The following is a 17,766-nucleotide window of genomic DNA, read 5'->3' on the forward strand; positions in this document are numbered from 1 at the left end:
CACAATTTTGACAATGCTAATCTCTTCTAACAAACTATCAAGCAAAAAAAAAATATTTTTCATCATTTGATAACCTTGATTATGGCTGGATGCTTTTATGGGAGGTGTATTTGAATCCACCGTAGGCTTTTGGGACCACTACAGAATTAACTGTGACATGGCTATGATACGAGCAGTCCAAGTTGATGATTTTTTTTAGGCTTCAATGTTATGTATATAAAAGTACATAAATTAGCAAGAAGTACTTATCAGCCAGAAGTCTGAGCAATGGTTATAGTATGTCTGCAGCAGGATTTCAGGAGTGCTGTCTGCTAGGTTTAAAGGAATTTATATTTTTTTCCTCTTCCTGTCACCCAAATATCCCTATTGAGAAGGAGGATGACATTGGAGTCAGCCCATTAAGTCTGAACAGGCACAATGTTACCCAGTGTGAGGCAAAACACTTAATCAAAGGTAGTCCTCAGTGTATCTATTTGATTTTGCTTACGAATTATGATTTCCATGAATTCAATGTAACAGGTTTATATAGTCAGAGGATCTGCACCTTGTAAGCATAATTTCCTGACTTGGCTGCTTTTGCAGTTGACTTACTTGTTCTTGAGACATTCAGTTTTAACTCAGTAAGTAAAGTCATAATGACTGTGGTCTTGGAGAGCCTGGAAGAAGAAATGGCTTCCTCCAGATTGTGTCCTACTTCATAGGCACTTAATGACAATAAATATAGGACAAATTTGTTTTTCCTGAGTATCTCAGCAGTTGCTTCCAGAAGAGATTGACTACAGAACAGAACCAGAAGAAATTTTCTGCTGGTTCTACTTCTTTTTGAGGGAAAAGATACGGTAAAAGAGCTTCAGATCTTAGCAGGATAACCAGAGTGACAAGTCAAAGGACAATTTGTACCCTTTCAAAGAAAAAAAAAAAAGAAGGATGATAAAAACCTCACACTTCAAATACTGAACTCTGAGATGCATTTGTTAAGTGGACAAAATGAACATCAGTCGTATATCATACCTGGCTACTATTGGTGCTGGAGGCTCAAAAAAAATCTTCCAAACCAACTAATTCCTTTCCCTCCTCCTCTTCTCAAATCTCATTCCCCAAATCAATTCACAGCAGCACAGAACATTTTTGTCTTACTAACCCTGACTGTAAAAGCCATTCTGATTTTAAATAAAACAGTGCTTGCAAGACCAGAATTTTGACTTTAGCAAACCACCCAGAATGGCCTTACAACAAATTTTTGAGCTTTAGATTCCACAGCATTTACTGCACATCTTGTGTAGCTAAATGTAGCATAACTTGATACAGGATTTTCTCTAAATCTCAGTATAGTTGTTCCTTAAGTGAATGTGATGCTCTAGCAGTCCTGAACATGCAAGCTTTGCCCAAAACCCGCACACTTCAATAAACAATTGACTCCACTATGTGCCATAGTACAAGGAGATATTAAAAATTTCCTTTTCAGTGATGGGGAAAATGCAGTCTTCATCAAACATGATCAAACATAAAACATCTCTTGTGAACATAAAATGCAGTTTAACAGAGAGGTTACACCCATCTCCCTTTAATGTGCATGGTGAAATGCACATTTGTCTAAGGTTTGGCACAGCCTATCTCTTAAGCCTTCAAGTGGGAATCAGATACAGTGCAGTAAGAGGCTGGCCCTCTAAACTGATGAAAGTTAACCCTGCCATCAGCCCAAGACAATTCAAAGCTGAGGATAAAAAGGTCTCCTGTGAGAAAAGGAGTTCAGGCCAACTGAACTTAGAAAATACCCTCAGCATATTTGGGTAGTCAGAAATAAAACCTGCTCCACTAGTCCCTATTTGAGAAGAGGAAACACTGCTATAACTTTCTTCCATAACTTGAAGTTGCATGCCAGGCTGTTTCACAGTTTCATCTCTTGAGCTCATAATTAGCCTGATGATGTCATGTCTCTTTGGCCTTTCCTTGTTCATTTTTTTCCCACTACTGTTGTGAAGATTCTGTTAACTGTAATAGCTTTGAGTCTTTGCCAAATGTGCAACTTCCTTCAACCTGACTCAGCTGGAGAAATGTGCTTTAGGCCTTGTGGGGACCTATAAGGATCATCTAGTTCAACTGCCTGATGACTTCAGGGTTGACCAAAAGCTAAATCATGTCATTAAGAGCATTGCACAAATGCTTCTTAAACACCGACAGCCTTAAGGCACTGATCAGAGGGTCTGAAGCCCGTTCAGTGTTTGACCACTGTCTCAGTAAAGAAATGGTTCCTAATGTGTAGTCTAGATGTCTTTCAAAGGTGGCTTCTTATTTATCTCATTCTATCAACCTCAGGACTCCAAGCTGAATACCCCAAGGGTCATCATAAGGACAGTTCAGCAACTAAATGATGGAGCTGAGCATTTTAATCCATTTTCCCGCAAAGCCAATGAGCACACAAAGTTAAAGCCAGTTCTGAGGCCCAACCTGATATTTTTGAGGATGTTCCCCAGTTTCAAGCTCTCAGCTGATATGTTACAATAATACAGCATCTCTACATGCTATTTATACTCAAAGTTTAGATCTTCTTTGTGGTATCTAAAAGCCAGTGAAGGAGGTTCCCTTTTTGCTGGTACTACACAAGGACTAAAAAGGGTACTCTCCTAAAGCTTTGGTGGTCTAGACAGACATAAAAAAACCAGGAGAAAAAAAAAAGGAAGAGAAAATACATGCAAAGCAAATATGATGATTAGGTTACAAAGTTTGGTCAAAATTAATATGTTTTGTGACTATCCGGGATTGGAGTTGTTTTGTGGGAGAGGAGATGAGCTAAAGGGGAAAAAAAGGAGGACACAGGAAAAGGGAGGACAGAATATAACGAGTAAGTATGGCATGGAGTAAGTGGAGGTGAAAGTTTTCTCACATCTGTTTTCCCCAGCCTAAGTACCATCCATATACATTTATGTTACAGTACTTAAATAAGAGCTGTCAGACCTAACACATTTTTACCAGAATTATTCATAAAACTGTATGATTACAAGAGAAGAAGGAGTTGTTACTTGGATTAAACTAGTTACTTTTCATTGGCATAACTGGAATATAATTACTAGTTTCACCCAAGTGACTTAACACAGGTTCTGTACAACCATAACAGAGATGTACTTTATTTTTAAAAAATTTATGTGTACTGCCTGAAAGCATAATTTTCTCCCATAACTGATCTGCTAAGCCTCTTTCTTTTCCCCTTTTGTACACAATTAGCATTTCATTTAATATTTCTATATTCCAGGTAGATGCCGTAAGAGAAATAGGCCCTAAAGTACTCATCACTAAGAGCCACGTAGGAGAGTTCCTTCATTACTAATTGCATTTGACACTAATTGCTGTTTGTTGAGGAACCTCAGTGAAACATCACTCTGACATGTATTGGGATGCTCCCTGCATCTGTTTCAATTTGCCATATTTCCTGCTGTTGGTGCCCCACTTCATAGGGCCAGCTCTCTTGTGACTGGCTCCTCTGCCTACACAGACATGTGACTTGGAGGTGGCTGCTGTTTCTTATCCAGCACCATGCTAAATGTTGTACTGATGCATTTATTTAAAGCAAGGCTCTGGGAGGAGAAATTCCTTCCTTGCTCTCCTGGCTTGGTTGGTACACACACTTTAGCTTTTGCTGGCTCTTACAGGAGTGCTGGAGTACTGTGTATTTGACAGCGAAACTTACATGATAATTTATATCAATGTTCCTACTTAAGGAACACCACTAAAAGTGCTTTATTCCTTTCCCTGGCTGGCCAAAGGCCAGAAGCTTTAGCTAGATGTTAGAAGAAGTAACTAATTGGATGCATTGCAAATACCCAACGCAACATGGAAAATGAGATATTTGAAGATGTTCATTTTTTGTCTGTCTGCTTGTTGAAAAAAAACAAATGAAATCTGTTCAGCTAAACAAAGGTCCATGCTGGTACTTCCCCTACCAAGATTTTGAATTATTTTAGTCTTAGCTAATATTGCTTTTTTGATTCATAAGTAATTTAACCAAGTTACCTGCAATTCTTCAGGTAGGAGAAAGATAAGTTCCAGGAGACTCTTGCTGGATTGACTACATTTCAAAAACATCAGAAGAAAAACTTACACAAACAATATGGTAGAAGTAATATTTATTGATAAAAATTAATATATCTGCTATAAAATTTGTAACAGTAATGCAACTGAATATTCATTTTGATGCATAAACCTGAATGTTACATACCAAATACAATACAGTAACACTGGTTTCCTCCCTATTTACATGTTTATGAAAATTGGTATGCAATCCATGTTAAAAGAACTTGTAATGGAGAATAGTTACATTAGAAAAATAATATTCTTGATAAAGCATTCTTGAGGACTCCAATCACATTTTCAGGCCTCTTTCAATAAGGCAAAAATCCCTGGTACAGCATATAACTTAATTTACAAAATACAATAACTTCAGACACATCTTCAAGTTTTCTTTTGGTATGCTTTTCCTCACTGTAAAATTACTCAATTTTCTTACTAAACAGAAAGAATTTTCTCTACCAAAACTTAATGAGTTCTACTATATATTACACATACATCGCTGTAGCTTGGTGACCATAACCGGGCAATCTTTCTCCTTAACTGTCTGCTCAATGAGCTTTTCTTAGATATAGGACATGTAGTATTTTGAAATCATTATGACTGTGGTATCTTCTCCAGTTTTCATAGGAAACAATCTGTCACATTTTGAAACTTTTTTTTAAATTTTGTTTTATTTTATTTTAGGAACTGGTGCACAACTACATTTCCACTCACAAGAGAACGTCACAAATGTAACTAAAATTAGGCTTGGATAACTTTGAAAACATACTACTATGTGCCCAAACCCAAATTTCTTACTTTAATACTTTATAACCCTGCCATGCTCTAGGAATTCTTCTTCTGCATAGCTTCATTACTAGTCACAGTCAGACAGTTTTAATTCCTTCAAAGGCACAAAACTTCCACCTCTTTTCCAGTGTTGCTCCTACACCAGTGAATTCTTGTTTAAACATGCGTGGCAGTCTCATCAAAAGCATTTCTATCTCATTTGCAGAGATCTGAGAAAGGAACAAAAGTAAAAGTAAAATGAGAAAGCTGCTCTGTAGATTGGGAAGAGGAACCATTAAGAATGGAAATAAGGGGAGGGGGGTGGGGGAGCAGGGACCAATGCAGGCCAGATGAAAACAGTAAACCATTATTTTTTTTTTTTAACCTTAGCCTGGCATGAATTTCCAGATTCCAAAGCAAGTGCAAATTCCTTGAAGGAACGATTCTGCTCTTGTAAGAGGCATCCCACTGTAAATCAATGACAACTGCCGTGTTGGGGCTTGGTCACACATTGTTGTATGAAGTCCATCTCAGAACTACAGTCATGGGTATACTTGTGAGGAGGAGGAAGCAGATGGGACTTTATTCTTCCTTCTCAGCCTAGGACCTCTCGAATTCTTCTCCCAGCTTCATCAGTTTTTCTCTTTCAAAAAGACTTTAATCAGCTCCCTTTTGTTACTTAGGGCTGACTATCCGTGGAGCCATCTTCTTCCAGTCTTACTCAGTTCAGCAGCCCCAGATAACTAAGCAGTAAAGTTCCCAATTCTGCATTGTTCAGAATGTTTGTATCATTTTGGAACCCTAATGACTGGTCACCTTCCTAGTGGGAAACATGCTCTCATTACAGCAAACATTTTCAGAAAGGCAACCTTTCTGGCGTAATCAGTAGGGAAGTCAAGAAAGGAACAGTCATAGAAAATGAACCATTTTATCCTACTACTACTGCTTCTAAAATGGTGGTCATGAAAAGAACAGCAAGCAAATGTATGGGTGTTGCCTGATATCCACAAGTATTTTAATGGTTTGATAGGTTTCTCTGGCAATAGGGATATTTCTGTTTATTCATATTAGTAGGAACCTTCCATAGTGAAAACTTTTCTTTTTAAAACAGTATGTGAACATAAAATATGCTGATTATACCTCAGTACACACAAGGGAGGTGAGAAAATATCTACTGCCTCTTATTTTCCTCTAGAGGTTAGTGCAGCAGAAAGATTAAATGATTTATTAAAGGTGGCACCAAAAATCAGTGTTGGAGGCAGCCTAAAGCCCCAGAATAATCAGATCTATCTTTTAGATACTTACATGGCAGTAATGGATATCTGGTTACTTTTGGGCATTATATATGAGCTTTATACTGAGCCCTCAGCTCGCATTGCTATGCTGACCTTATCATTCCTGTTCAGGTGAAGAATGACAATCTAACCATGGAAAGTAAATGAAATTAATCTCTGAGATTGCATCTCTGTATTGTGCTATTAGAAAGTAATTTTTTTCTACAAGCAGTTACTTACAAAATAAACCAGTGAGGTCAAATTTTGCAGCTTGTGTTTATTATGCCGTAGTAGGCCCAGAGGTAGCTGCAGAGATGGAGACAATGCTCCTTCCGTGAAGGCTCTGTTTGCAAGTTAAAGGTTTGATCCTGGCAGCCTCACAGAAGCCAACGTGTTACTAACTTGAGTAGAAATTCAAGGACTGAGCCCACAGTCATTCACTAGAAGGGACTGCAGCCGTGCAGGGGTAGAAAGTTGAAGAGCTCAGTGGGCAGAAGCAAAGAGCAGCAGGGCTGGAGCCTAAGGAGTCCATATTTTAGATGATTACTTTCATCACTCAAGAGATACAGAGATGGAGGGGTCATCCAGGGGAAAAAGCAGTTGAAACTTAGCCAAACACTGTTTTAAGGAAGGACTTGAAAGATAACTGAGGAGATTGGGCAGACTGAGTGCTGCAGGAACTGGGGACAAGATGAAGGAAAATGTATACATGGCAGAGGCAGGGAGTAGAGAAGCAGAAGAGGAATGGCTGTAAGTGTGAAGCTCTGGATGCATCAGGTCTCGATAAAACCAGACATTTAAAAAAGAATTGAAATTCACCAGTTTCTCACCTCTTTCTACCATCCTCATCCCCTACTCCCTGTTCATTGTGGGTGGCAGTGGACTGTAAAACACTAGCAAAACTGAGTTGCCAAGACCTGAAGACAGTGCCTAAAAACTTCATTATCCTTCCTCACTCATCAATGCAACCTGTCTTCTTTCCAGTGGGCTTCTAGCTCAGGCTGTCCTCTGCTTCTAGATCTACTCTTTTTCATAAAAATAGAGGAAGGATCCAGGATCATCCAGAAGCATGGAGCAGGCTATGAAAACAAACCATCAAAGCAGCTGGAAGGTGATCTTAGCTATGTGCTGGAGGGGCTGTTCAGGAACAAAATATTACCAGGATCAAAGGAGTTGCGTTGGAAGAAGATCTTGGAAAGCACCATCATACAAGTACTGGGAGATATGGGTCAGACCTGTGGCTGACCACAAGGTGACCCCTGCATCTGCTAAGTGTCTCTTGAAGCCTAGCATCCTGCAGAGCCGCTGTTTAGCACTTAGAGTAGCATTCACCTGATCAAAAGTGGCTATTTCACAGTTGACTTACTTAATATTCAGGGCAGAGGAATAGGTCATTTTGGGGCTTGATTTCATCTCATCCTACAGTAAATATTAAAAAGTAAGTCAAAGAATCTTATTCTACAGGTATGTATTGACTGTGGACTGTACAAACTGATGTATTAAACACTTTGCACACTGTTGTGTGTTGGCCTCACTTTTGTCTTGGCCACAGCCAAGACCCTGAATTGAGCAGTAAGGTCATCCAATTCCTTTGTGAGGTCCTCTCTGCTTTCATGTCCTCTGTGCGGACAAAGGACATGCTACATGGTCCACTCATATGTTCATGGAAGTTTCGATTCAGTGTGACCCATGACTAACAACTTCACAAAGAATAAGGAGCCATCTCCAAAAACTCTGCACAGTTTGATGGCCCTGGCTACATGGACCTCTTGTTTTGCTTTCTTTCTCCTCAGCTATATTTCAGAATTGTGTCATAAAATCATCTGCTAGTCTTTGCCATTTACAGCTCTGCTCTTCTTTGCCATAAAAAATAGCTAAGCAGTGCGAGGCGAAGACCTCAACACAAGCACATGCACTGTAATTTGCAAATGAATAAAGACTGCAAACCCCCAAGCCCCATATCCCATTATCTTTCTAATGGAAATGCATGAAGAGTTTAACCTGCAGGAAAGAATAATACAATATTTCTATAGACAAAACAGATTTTCATTAAATTTTTTTACCCTAGAGTCCAACTGCTGCATATAAGACCAAAGATATTCTATATTGGCTCCAAAAGGGTGGACGTGAAGAAATGTGGATATGATACCTGTATTAAAAACAAATGCACACAAAATATTAAAATTACCTCAGATACCATATCATTAAAATAGACAAAATAATTCTGAATAGTCTGTTCTTGCAGGTTTTTCAGTATGAATTATGATTCTTATTTTTCTTTCACAACCCAATAAACATAACAAAATGGCACATTTTTAATACAGTCATAGTAACATGCTAAATACCATAGCTCATCTTCAGGAATGACAGTAGTTAGCAAGTAAGTGACCAGGATAATATACTGATGAATAAAGGAATTTCTAAACAAAGCCTTGCTGGAAGCATTTCAGCTACCAATTTTATGCTTGATTTACCAATATAAAATTGTGGATATTGGAATAGTAAAATTATTGCCTTTTTCTCCTTCACTGGATGCTCTGTTGTGAAAATGTCTCATATAATTGTGTCAGAAACATCACTCCCTCAAATTTTTCTAGTAATTATGCTGATGCTGGTAATGAAAAGTGTTTAATCTGTATTACCCCTAACTGGTGCTGAAGAAAACACAAATCCTTTCTGACATATTTTACTTTCTCTTAAAAGAGAGCCTGTTCTATCTTCATTGTTATTTTCAGGATAATTATAAAAGGTATGAGAATAAAAGTGGCTTAGGAGGAGTCAAGATCTAAGTGTAGAGATTTTTTCTGCAGTAAAAATCAAGTGACAGCATTAATAATGATAACCAGTGAAAACAAGATTTGGGGCATCAGTATTGCTGTTAAAGGCACTATTCAATTTCTCCTGTTCTAAACAAACAGTGAAAATAGAAAATGGCATGTGCATTACTCGCTATTTGGGGAGAGTTGAACTGTAAGAATCAGAACAAATATTTTCAACTCTCTTTGGATGGGTTTCTTAGCTGAACCACCCTAGGGGAAGTTTCGTATACTTAAATCATAAACATCAGGATTAAAAATACTTACAAATGACAAAAGTGGGTCACTGTATCTTGTGTACTGCAGGCCATACTGCTTTCTTCATGCTGAATGAATTAGGATAATTTTGGATTTCATTTTTCCCCAAGTACTGGCCATGGTTGAAACTGATAAGCAATATTTAACTCATTTGAGAACTGGCTTTGCAAAGAACACCTTTTTACTTCCCTCATTTTTTGAATAGCATTTACAGACTTCTGGCCCTGCATAGAGAGTGGTGTATATTTAATTTTATATTATGGTGAGTCCTAGCAGCAGTTACCTTCTTTGTGCTGTGGATGACTATAAGCAACCACACAAGAGCTTTAGAAGCAAAAGCCAAGACCATCACACTTGGATGGGTTGAATGGAAATCCAATTTGTGCTCCCATCACATATTACCAGTGTCATTGCATTTGTTATGCAGTTCCCAAGACTTTTCAATTCAGAACGTTCAAAGATAGCTCTTTCATATATTGTAAATAATAAGTAACTTGTAAATATTTTGTAGTTATTGACTAAAGTTCCATGATAACTTTTTAGTAATTTTTATTTTTTTTTATGCACTTTTCCTCTAAGACAATATTGTACTTTGTAAAATATAGACAAACTTAGTGAATGGATGGAGGCAAGGCCCATTTTTCCCTTACCACACCTGAACATGCCCCAGATGAGGAGATAACCTGAAATCCATCTTGAGGACCTTTGAACTGTAACAATGAACCAGTTGGTGGGGGTATTATGACCAGAACAGAGATTATTTTGTTTGTGTGTTACTGAACAACTGGGACACTGCCACCACTTCTTTCAGTCAAATAATGAGTGACTCATAAAAAAAAGGTTGTTATTCTGTTCTTAAAATCCCATCCTTGCTGTCCTTCTCACAGAATAATCTTTGAACAGATCAAGTACTGTCTGCTGCAATTAAAAGTTCCAGATTTTATTATAACAAGCAGAATTCAAACAATTCATACATTTCTGTGCAACCCACTGTTCTGCATCTCACCAGTCACAGAGAGTTTGTGTACTAAGCCCTTTAAACATTTAAATACATTCTTCACTTTCAAATGACCTTCTCGGTCTAAACTGAATTCGTGAATTGCTGAATCTGTGCCTCAGCAATAAACCAGCAACTTCCCTGATGCTTAGGTTATGCAAATGAGCTGCATTTAAACAAATTAAGGTAGTTTTGGAACTATCACCTACCAGGATACTGCTGATTTTGTGAAAAGACCAAACCAAAGAAATTAAACCCATTCTCTGAGGTCAACATTTCTGTTGCCATGCCACAGGGTACACTTTGAACAGTGAGCCTTCAGGCTCCACGAAAACCTGCCCCACTGAAAACAAATGCAGAATATGCATAGGTATAAATGGGGCATGTTCCCTCCAAGGGTAGCACGGGTACAGCCAGTTCTGTGTTGCTAAATGCCTGATATCAGTTATCTGGCCCATTGCCTATAAGCTTTAGCTTTAGGCCCTCTTTAAGCGTTTATTTTAAAGATTTTATTCTAGGTAAAGGATATGACAGTCCTTGTGGTATTCTTTATAAATATTCATATTGCTAATTCCCTCACCTAATGTCAAAAGCATAAATCTGGCTTGCTTAATACATGCAGTATAGATATTTTTGCTTGGTAGTTTGCTAATATTATTTCCAGGCCCTTCTCCTTCACCACTTGGTCTAATAATCATATAAGAAGCTATACAATTCTAGGCTGCTAAATCTTGATGAAAATACAGTCTTCATTGATTCATGCTGCAAGTCTAAATACAGATCCTGCAAGTTTCTTCATACCTGAAATCCTTTCGTTAAACTCTGCAGAATTGTTCAGAAAGGCAAAGTGCACTTGTATTTTAGGATTTCTCTTACTAAAAGCCATTTTGAATACAGATGAAAAAAAATTTATTTTTTTTTTTTACTTTTTTTTGAACAGAGTTGTGGCTAAACACATGCAAAACAGGAATCTGTTAAAAGGCATTTTGTTCTCACAAATCTTCTTTGGGGTTATCTTACCTATTAATAGTGCCTCTTTCTCTGATTTTAGACCTGGGCTTCGTTTCTCTGAGTTTTTTTCTCTGTCTTGGTTGACCAATGCTACTGTCAATACATTGATTTCCTGTAAAGTTTAAAAAAACAAACAGGTGGTCATGTAGATTTCATTTACTTCAATTAAACGTGTATGCTTCCTTTCAACTCTATAAAAAAATCATTACTTTAATTCGCATCTAAAGACAAGACAATTATAAATAATTGATTTGTTTGCAGAATATTAAGACACATTTTGAGCTACCTTTATGCAAAGAGCTGCCAAGAAGAGAAATTTTGCTTGTGGAGTAAATAATAACTTTGTTGCTAGTGCTTCTTCATTATAACAGCTTGAGAAATTGTGCCATAAATTGTGAGGATGGTCAGAAAATTCACATTTTCCAACTATTAAAGCTGTAAACCAAGACTGCCTCTAGGGAACATGGATGGAAACATTCAGCTACAGCCATAAGAGTAAATTCAGCAGTCACTGGCAATGTTTCTAGACTACAACCTACTACAACAATGTCTAGTAGACTACAATCATCTAGCCTGTTACACTCTTTGACCTGTGCCTAGCATGTCATCAATGCTCATCCCAGACAATGCTCATCCCAGACAATTCTCAGGCACGTCTTGGGGGGCAGTACATTTCAAGAAGACCATTTCTAACAGGTGGTTTGCATAAAGCTACCTTGTTAAGAGCACCAACCTTAAGGGCAATCAAATCAAGGCTCCTGCTCTGAGCTCTTTTTCTGCAACTGGGTGGCCTGAACCATCCACATCTCAGCCAAGTGATCACATGTCAGATGCTCCATCAGAAGTACCCAGGCAGTTGTGTGACACAGACTGCTCTTATCCTGGTTATATGTGAAGTAAACAAATTATCTCCATTTCCAAGGTATGTAAGTGAAGTGTATTGCACAATATTCAAGCACATACAGGGGCTGTTTCCGTGGAGCAACTGCTATGCAATAACTTGTTCCTCAGTGTGGCAATGACTCACACTGCTGCATCTGCTCTGTGAAATGCTCAGCAGTTCCATGAAAAACGTCAGAGGCAGAGAATACGGGGTTGAGTGATGGTATGAGGTGAGACTGTGAAGGAATGGTGCTCTTGCTCTGTTTGAGGGAGTCAAGGTAAGCAGCTGGAGGTTGCATGGGAGTGGGTAGCCTTAAATGCAAGCAGATTTGTATTATTCTGTGTAATGATGTGGCCCATTTAGAACGTGCCCTCAGGGTGGTGTCTTGCTCCAAAATTCTTGGCAAGCATTTTTGGCAATAAAAGAGGGACATTGGGCTTGGGTTGCTCTAAGGCACTTCTGAAGGTGTGAATAATACATGCTAAAATAAGCAAAAAGTCCAAAATACGTCAAATATGCCTCTTTACAAATGACTAAAGGATTCACAACCTGTGAGACTGGTAAAAAGAATCAGGAACTTCCTCATTTTCAATTGAAAAAGGAAAAAAAACCCCAACCAACAAACAACACAACACATACAGAAAAAAACCCAAAGCGATGTAGTCTGTGGTCTTTATAGGCTGGCTTCAAGGAGCAGCTGTCAGGATAGGCAGTGCCTGATGGCTCAGATGCATCATGGGTTCAAATGTTCCCTTGTGTTGTGAAGAGGAACAAATTTCCGTGTGTCAGCTAAGAAACCTTATGTGCATATGAGTGATGTACATGCATATGTGTATCCTCAGCCCCCAGCAACAAGGGGCTCTGACAGACCTTAGCCCACATTGAAGGAAGAGTGAGATCCATTGAATCATCTGGGATTTGTTGCATGTCTCCTGACCAGAGATCTGTGCGGAGTTGTGTACCTGTAAGCTAGTCAGCCTCTTCAGTTAGTAGAAATGAAATAACTTTCTAGTTGTGTATTTTAGTTTAGGGAGTCTGCAGTTCAAGAGTTGGCAGTGATCGCCCCTTAAAATAATGGTGTTTCTCAGTACTCTGGCAGTTACATCACCTTGACATTAACACTCCAGCAGTAAGTCACGGGGCACATCATAGCAGCAGCAGTAGTATGCCCTAAGTTGTCCAGTACTGTTGATCCCCCTCCTGACAGAGCCAAAGGCTAATGCAAATACTGATCTACTGCTGGCCATGACATCAAAGAACAGTGAAAGAAAACCCAGGCAAGGAACAGAAATAAGAGAAGTGTTTACATGAATTTCTCCAACAGGGCAGTAATGACAAGGGGGTTACAGATCAGAACAGAGCTGGATGACAGATTTCGTGATGCTGCAGCAGAAGAGCAGAGCAGCATATGCCACCAGAGCTTGTATAGGTTAAGCTGTAACTTTGACTCCATCAGAGATAGAAAAGCAGTCTAAAAATAACAATTCCTCAGAGAAGAAGGAGAGCAGAGATGTGCATTTGATATAAGAGGCCCCAAACCCAGCACACTAGTAGTTTCAGGTGGGATTAGAAGTTCTGTCAAGCAGTGATGCAGGGAAAGAAACTATAATCCCATTGGGAGCAACAAACAGATGGATTCTCATTTAATGCCTAGATTTGAGCCCATGCAGAACATTTTGCATGATTTATAGGACAGTGTAAATGGATGCTAAAGGAAGTCACATCAAGTCTTCCTTAGCTGTATGTTTGTATAGAGGATAAAAGAGTAAAAAATTGTTTATGGGGGAGCCTGAGGAAACGAGCGGCAAAGGTAGATACTCAGCAAACCACTGGCTTTAGAAGAAGGTTGTGGGTTCTTGGAGGTTTGAAAAGGAGACATTTCTGCCATCCAAAACTGCCTCACAGAAGATGATAAATTAGACCACTCTGATGTATTCAGCTGCCAAAGGAAGTCTGCATTGGCCATGAGAAAATCCATGATGTGCATAGTCACATAAGGGATTCAGTAGCAACACTGTTATGAATTAACAGTGATTTCAGAGAAATGGAATAGTTGTGTCTAAAAAATTAGTGTGAAATTCACCCAGAAACTAAGCTAATTATAGTGTAAGTGAAAACATTAGGAATCTGACTACAAACTGCAGATACAAATCTGGTACCTATGAAGCCTCTACAGCAAATCTTCATGCAATTTATTTGCACTTTTTTAGAGGCACTACTTACATCAACCTAGAGAAACAAGAATTTTAAGAGTACGAAAGTGAATGAGGCTATATGTAATTGGAAAAAAAGTTAAGTCACCTCTCTGACATGGGAAAAAGCAACTGATCACCAGATGCCTGAGAAAAATTACATTACAGTATTTCCTTTCTTTTCTGCAGACCATTCTTTATTTGGAAAATTATATTTTCTGAGGCCCTAAGCAGTCTTCTTCAGCAGGTTTCATTAAAAAGGAATATTTTGCTATCATCCTGCTGTCAGTTACTGCATTAAAGGACAAGAACATAGCTGAGCATGTGCAATCCAGTACTGATTAGAAATGAACTGACCTTGCAAGAAGTCAAAGCATTTATGTGGAAGGCTTAATTCAGGTTAAATCACACCTGGAATCATTAGGAAACTGGCTCTATTTATTATTCACAAATTATGTCAAAATTTGATAATGACAGCTTGAGCTGCTCAGTGTGAATGAAACTATTTTGTGTGATGCTCTTACTGTGTCCAGCTTAGAGCTTTTTCTTGCAAATTACACTTTCATCCATCAGCAGATGATGAAATGACATGAATTTCACTCATAGGATTAAAAAACTCTATGATTCTGCAAACATTCCTTGGGACCAACATTTTATTCAGGGCTCCCTGCTTTTGAACCAGGGAGGGAGAGACAGAGAGTCTTGCTGGAAAACTTTCAGGAGAACTTGCTGAATAAAACGGAGGACAGCACATAACAATTTTATCACATGGACTATTCATTTCCACAAGCAGATCTCTGACATCACCACTGACATGGAGCTGATAGCTGCGGAGAGTCATATGTGGCAGTTTCGCACAACGGTATATAATGCCTGGTTGTGAGGTGGCAGAGAAGTTTGTTTTGCATCATTCACTCATGTATCCTGGCTTCTTTTAGAAGAAAATGCAGAGGCATGAACAAGTGGATTGTTCCATAAGGTGCCTGGTCTCACTGCCCAACATGGCCCACCACAGAGCAGCTGGGTCCTGCACTGGAGACTCAGCAAATAAGAGAGTGACTCCTCAGAAAAATGCACTTTTTAGAGAGAGACACTGAAGCCCTGAAGAGTAGAAGAGATGTGGTGACTTCTTACAGAAGATAGTCACAGATCCTGTAAGAACAAAAGGCTACCTCTGCATTCCAGCGCTCTAGCAGATCAGAAGGCCCCAGATATTTAGGCTGGATGACTTGGGTCTTTCACTCCTTCATTAGTTTCTTTTTTCCCCTATGGGAAAGTAAGATATTAAATAAAGATCTCAATCTAGATGTCATTAATCCTCTTCAGGTCAGTCTTGTACCAGTGCAAAAAACGCAGATAGAATACAAAATATTTACTCTGGCCTGGAGTTTTTCTCTTTAGCAGAAAAGTTTCTCTTTACTCTAAAATGTTCTGTGATCCTGAAAACATATGCTATCCAGCATCCTTAAAAATGCAGGGAGTGAGGACTTGCTGTTGCCTATAAACACTGAGTAAGAGCCAAACAGGGCTTGCACAACAGCTGCCCTACCTGGAAACTCTTCCTTCCAGAGCACAGTTCCACATCACCCGTTGTTCAGGACTCTGCTTGAAAGGCAGAATATGGGATTTAATGAATGTGACATTGAAGACCAGGATGCAATGGCAAATAGCCAAAGAGATGAAATATTCGCTCTCTGGGTAATCCAAATATTTGATAATTACCTTTAAATCTAGAGGGAATGGTGACTGCTTGCATACTGTCTTTGAAGACCTCATTCTCTTTGTTGTAGTATATGGGATTCTGCAGAGGGTGAGGGAGTAAAAATAATATTTTGTCTTCTGAAAGACCATAAGCCTCTGGGAGAGTTTGCAGGATATGTTGGCATTTTTACTATATGTACAAAGCCAATTGTCTGAGCCATTAAAACAGTAGCAGAATAAGATGTTTGTCACAGCAGGCATATGACAGAGCCACTATAGAATGTTGTTAGATGTAAGGGATATACCACGCTTTCTCATCAGTCAGGGGATTTATGAGAGAAAATGAGTAGGAGGAGAAAAAAGCTATCTATCTGAAACATAAGCAAAAGAGAGCAGGCTAGAGACATGCTGTAAGCTTGGAAATAGAAGGTAATTTAATGATTTTCATAGAAGAAAGAGCCATGCACATGTGACACCAAATGTGCAGTCTTTAAGGTCTTGAAAGGCATACTTCAGGTGTGTTTCCCCAAACTGCTTATTGAGGACCAGACAGGTTTGACTGCAAGCTTGGGTAGAAACTGGCCTGTGACGTGAAGACTGTATTTATTTCATTTATTTTCATTTATCTTTGGACCTTCTAAAGTCTGGTATAGTTGGCTTTGCTTTGCTGGTCTTTCCAGATACGTACTGAAGACCCATATCTGAAAATTTAATCTTGCTGTTTTAATCTGAATGAAGCCTAATTCAATTTCCAATCAAGTGAATGGAAGTCTTGCAATAGTTTCAATGCACATCAAGTCAGGTATCTTAAATTTATGGGGACATACAAGTTTTGAGATACAGGACAACTTCTGACAGCTTAACATGGTTGTCAGTTTAAAATGGGCTACTGTCCTTGTCTATGTTCCTATCCACAGTGGATTCAAAATGATTCAGTCCAAGTTGAGCCAAACTACAGCAGAAGAGCTTATTTAAATTTAACTTAAATCAAATTGCTACAATTGCAATGTATGAGTACACTCACAGACAGTGATTGTGACTCAGATGTTCACAGAATCACAAAATCATGCAGATGACCTTGGGAGGTCTCTAGTCCAACCTCCTGCTCAAAGCAGGATCAGTTGCAGTGTCAGAGCACATGGATGTGCATTAAAAAAGGTAATAGTACAATGGCTAGACAAGCCTCAGCAGTTTCTCTGAAAAATGCCAGTCCTGCACTGTTATCAACAGATGGGTGCCTCCATCCCCTGCAGAAAGGATTTTCCAACCACCTTCACTTGCTCCGTCCTCATGATACTTGTGATTAACGTCGTATCTCCACAAGCACAAAGGGTAACAGAAGCACCATTACAGATGGGTAAAGTCTGATAACCTAATCAGAGAAAGCAGAATCTCCTAACCTAGGTCCTCCCAGGGCTGCCACAGGAAAGCATCAGCCCTGGGAATCGAACGTGACACCTATCAACACCAGTCCACCTTTCTAAAACATTTTACAGTCTGAGGGGAACACTGCCAACAGGAATATAGGACTTTTTAGGGGATGTAGGAGACAAGCATTGTGGGATTATACAAAACTCAGTTGAGTGCCTTTAGCAGGGAAAGAAAAGGCAGGAAAAGGGAAGGATCATGGTGGTTTGGCAGTGGATAAAAGGAACTGGTTGCATGTAAACAGGTTGCTAGCCAGTTGGCTGGCCATTCTAGGCCCTGATCAGTGTATTACACTGATTAAATTCAATTTCTCTTTTCCTGGGTAAGGGACTCTCCATTCTGTGTGCATGGGCTCTGTGAGGGGGTCTGAGCA

The 17,766-nt window shown here is 39.1% G+C and overlaps 1 protein-coding gene across 4 annotated transcripts in view; it reads right to left on the reverse strand.

Annotated features, from left to right (window-relative positions):
* Positions 1–4,106: 4,106 nt before the first annotated feature.
* Positions 4,107–17,766, reverse strand: part of ENOX1 (ecto-NOX disulfide-thiol exchanger 1) — a 285,209-nt gene continuing 271,549 nt past the window's right edge. For all 4 annotated transcript variants that reach the window (XM_018071491.1, XM_008934599.3, XM_018071490.1 and 1 more), the window contains 3 exons: positions 11,199–11,301; positions 8,171–8,256; positions 4,107–5,063 (listed from right to left, as the gene is read on the reverse strand). In XM_018071491.1, the coding sequence (XP_017926980.1) occupies positions 4,932–5,063; positions 8,171–8,256; positions 11,199–11,301 (321 nt within the window). In that variant the 3' untranslated portion in view covers positions 4,107–4,931. The remainder of the gene's footprint in view (positions 5,064–8,170; positions 8,257–11,198; positions 11,302–17,766) is intronic.

Source organism: Manacus vitellinus, unplaced genomic scaffold, assembly GCF_001715985.3.
Source record: "Manacus vitellinus isolate BGI_N305 unplaced genomic scaffold, ASM171598v3 scaffold_2_pilon, whole genome shotgun sequence".
Taxonomy (NCBI): domain Eukaryota; kingdom Metazoa; phylum Chordata; class Aves; order Passeriformes; family Pipridae; genus Manacus; species Manacus vitellinus.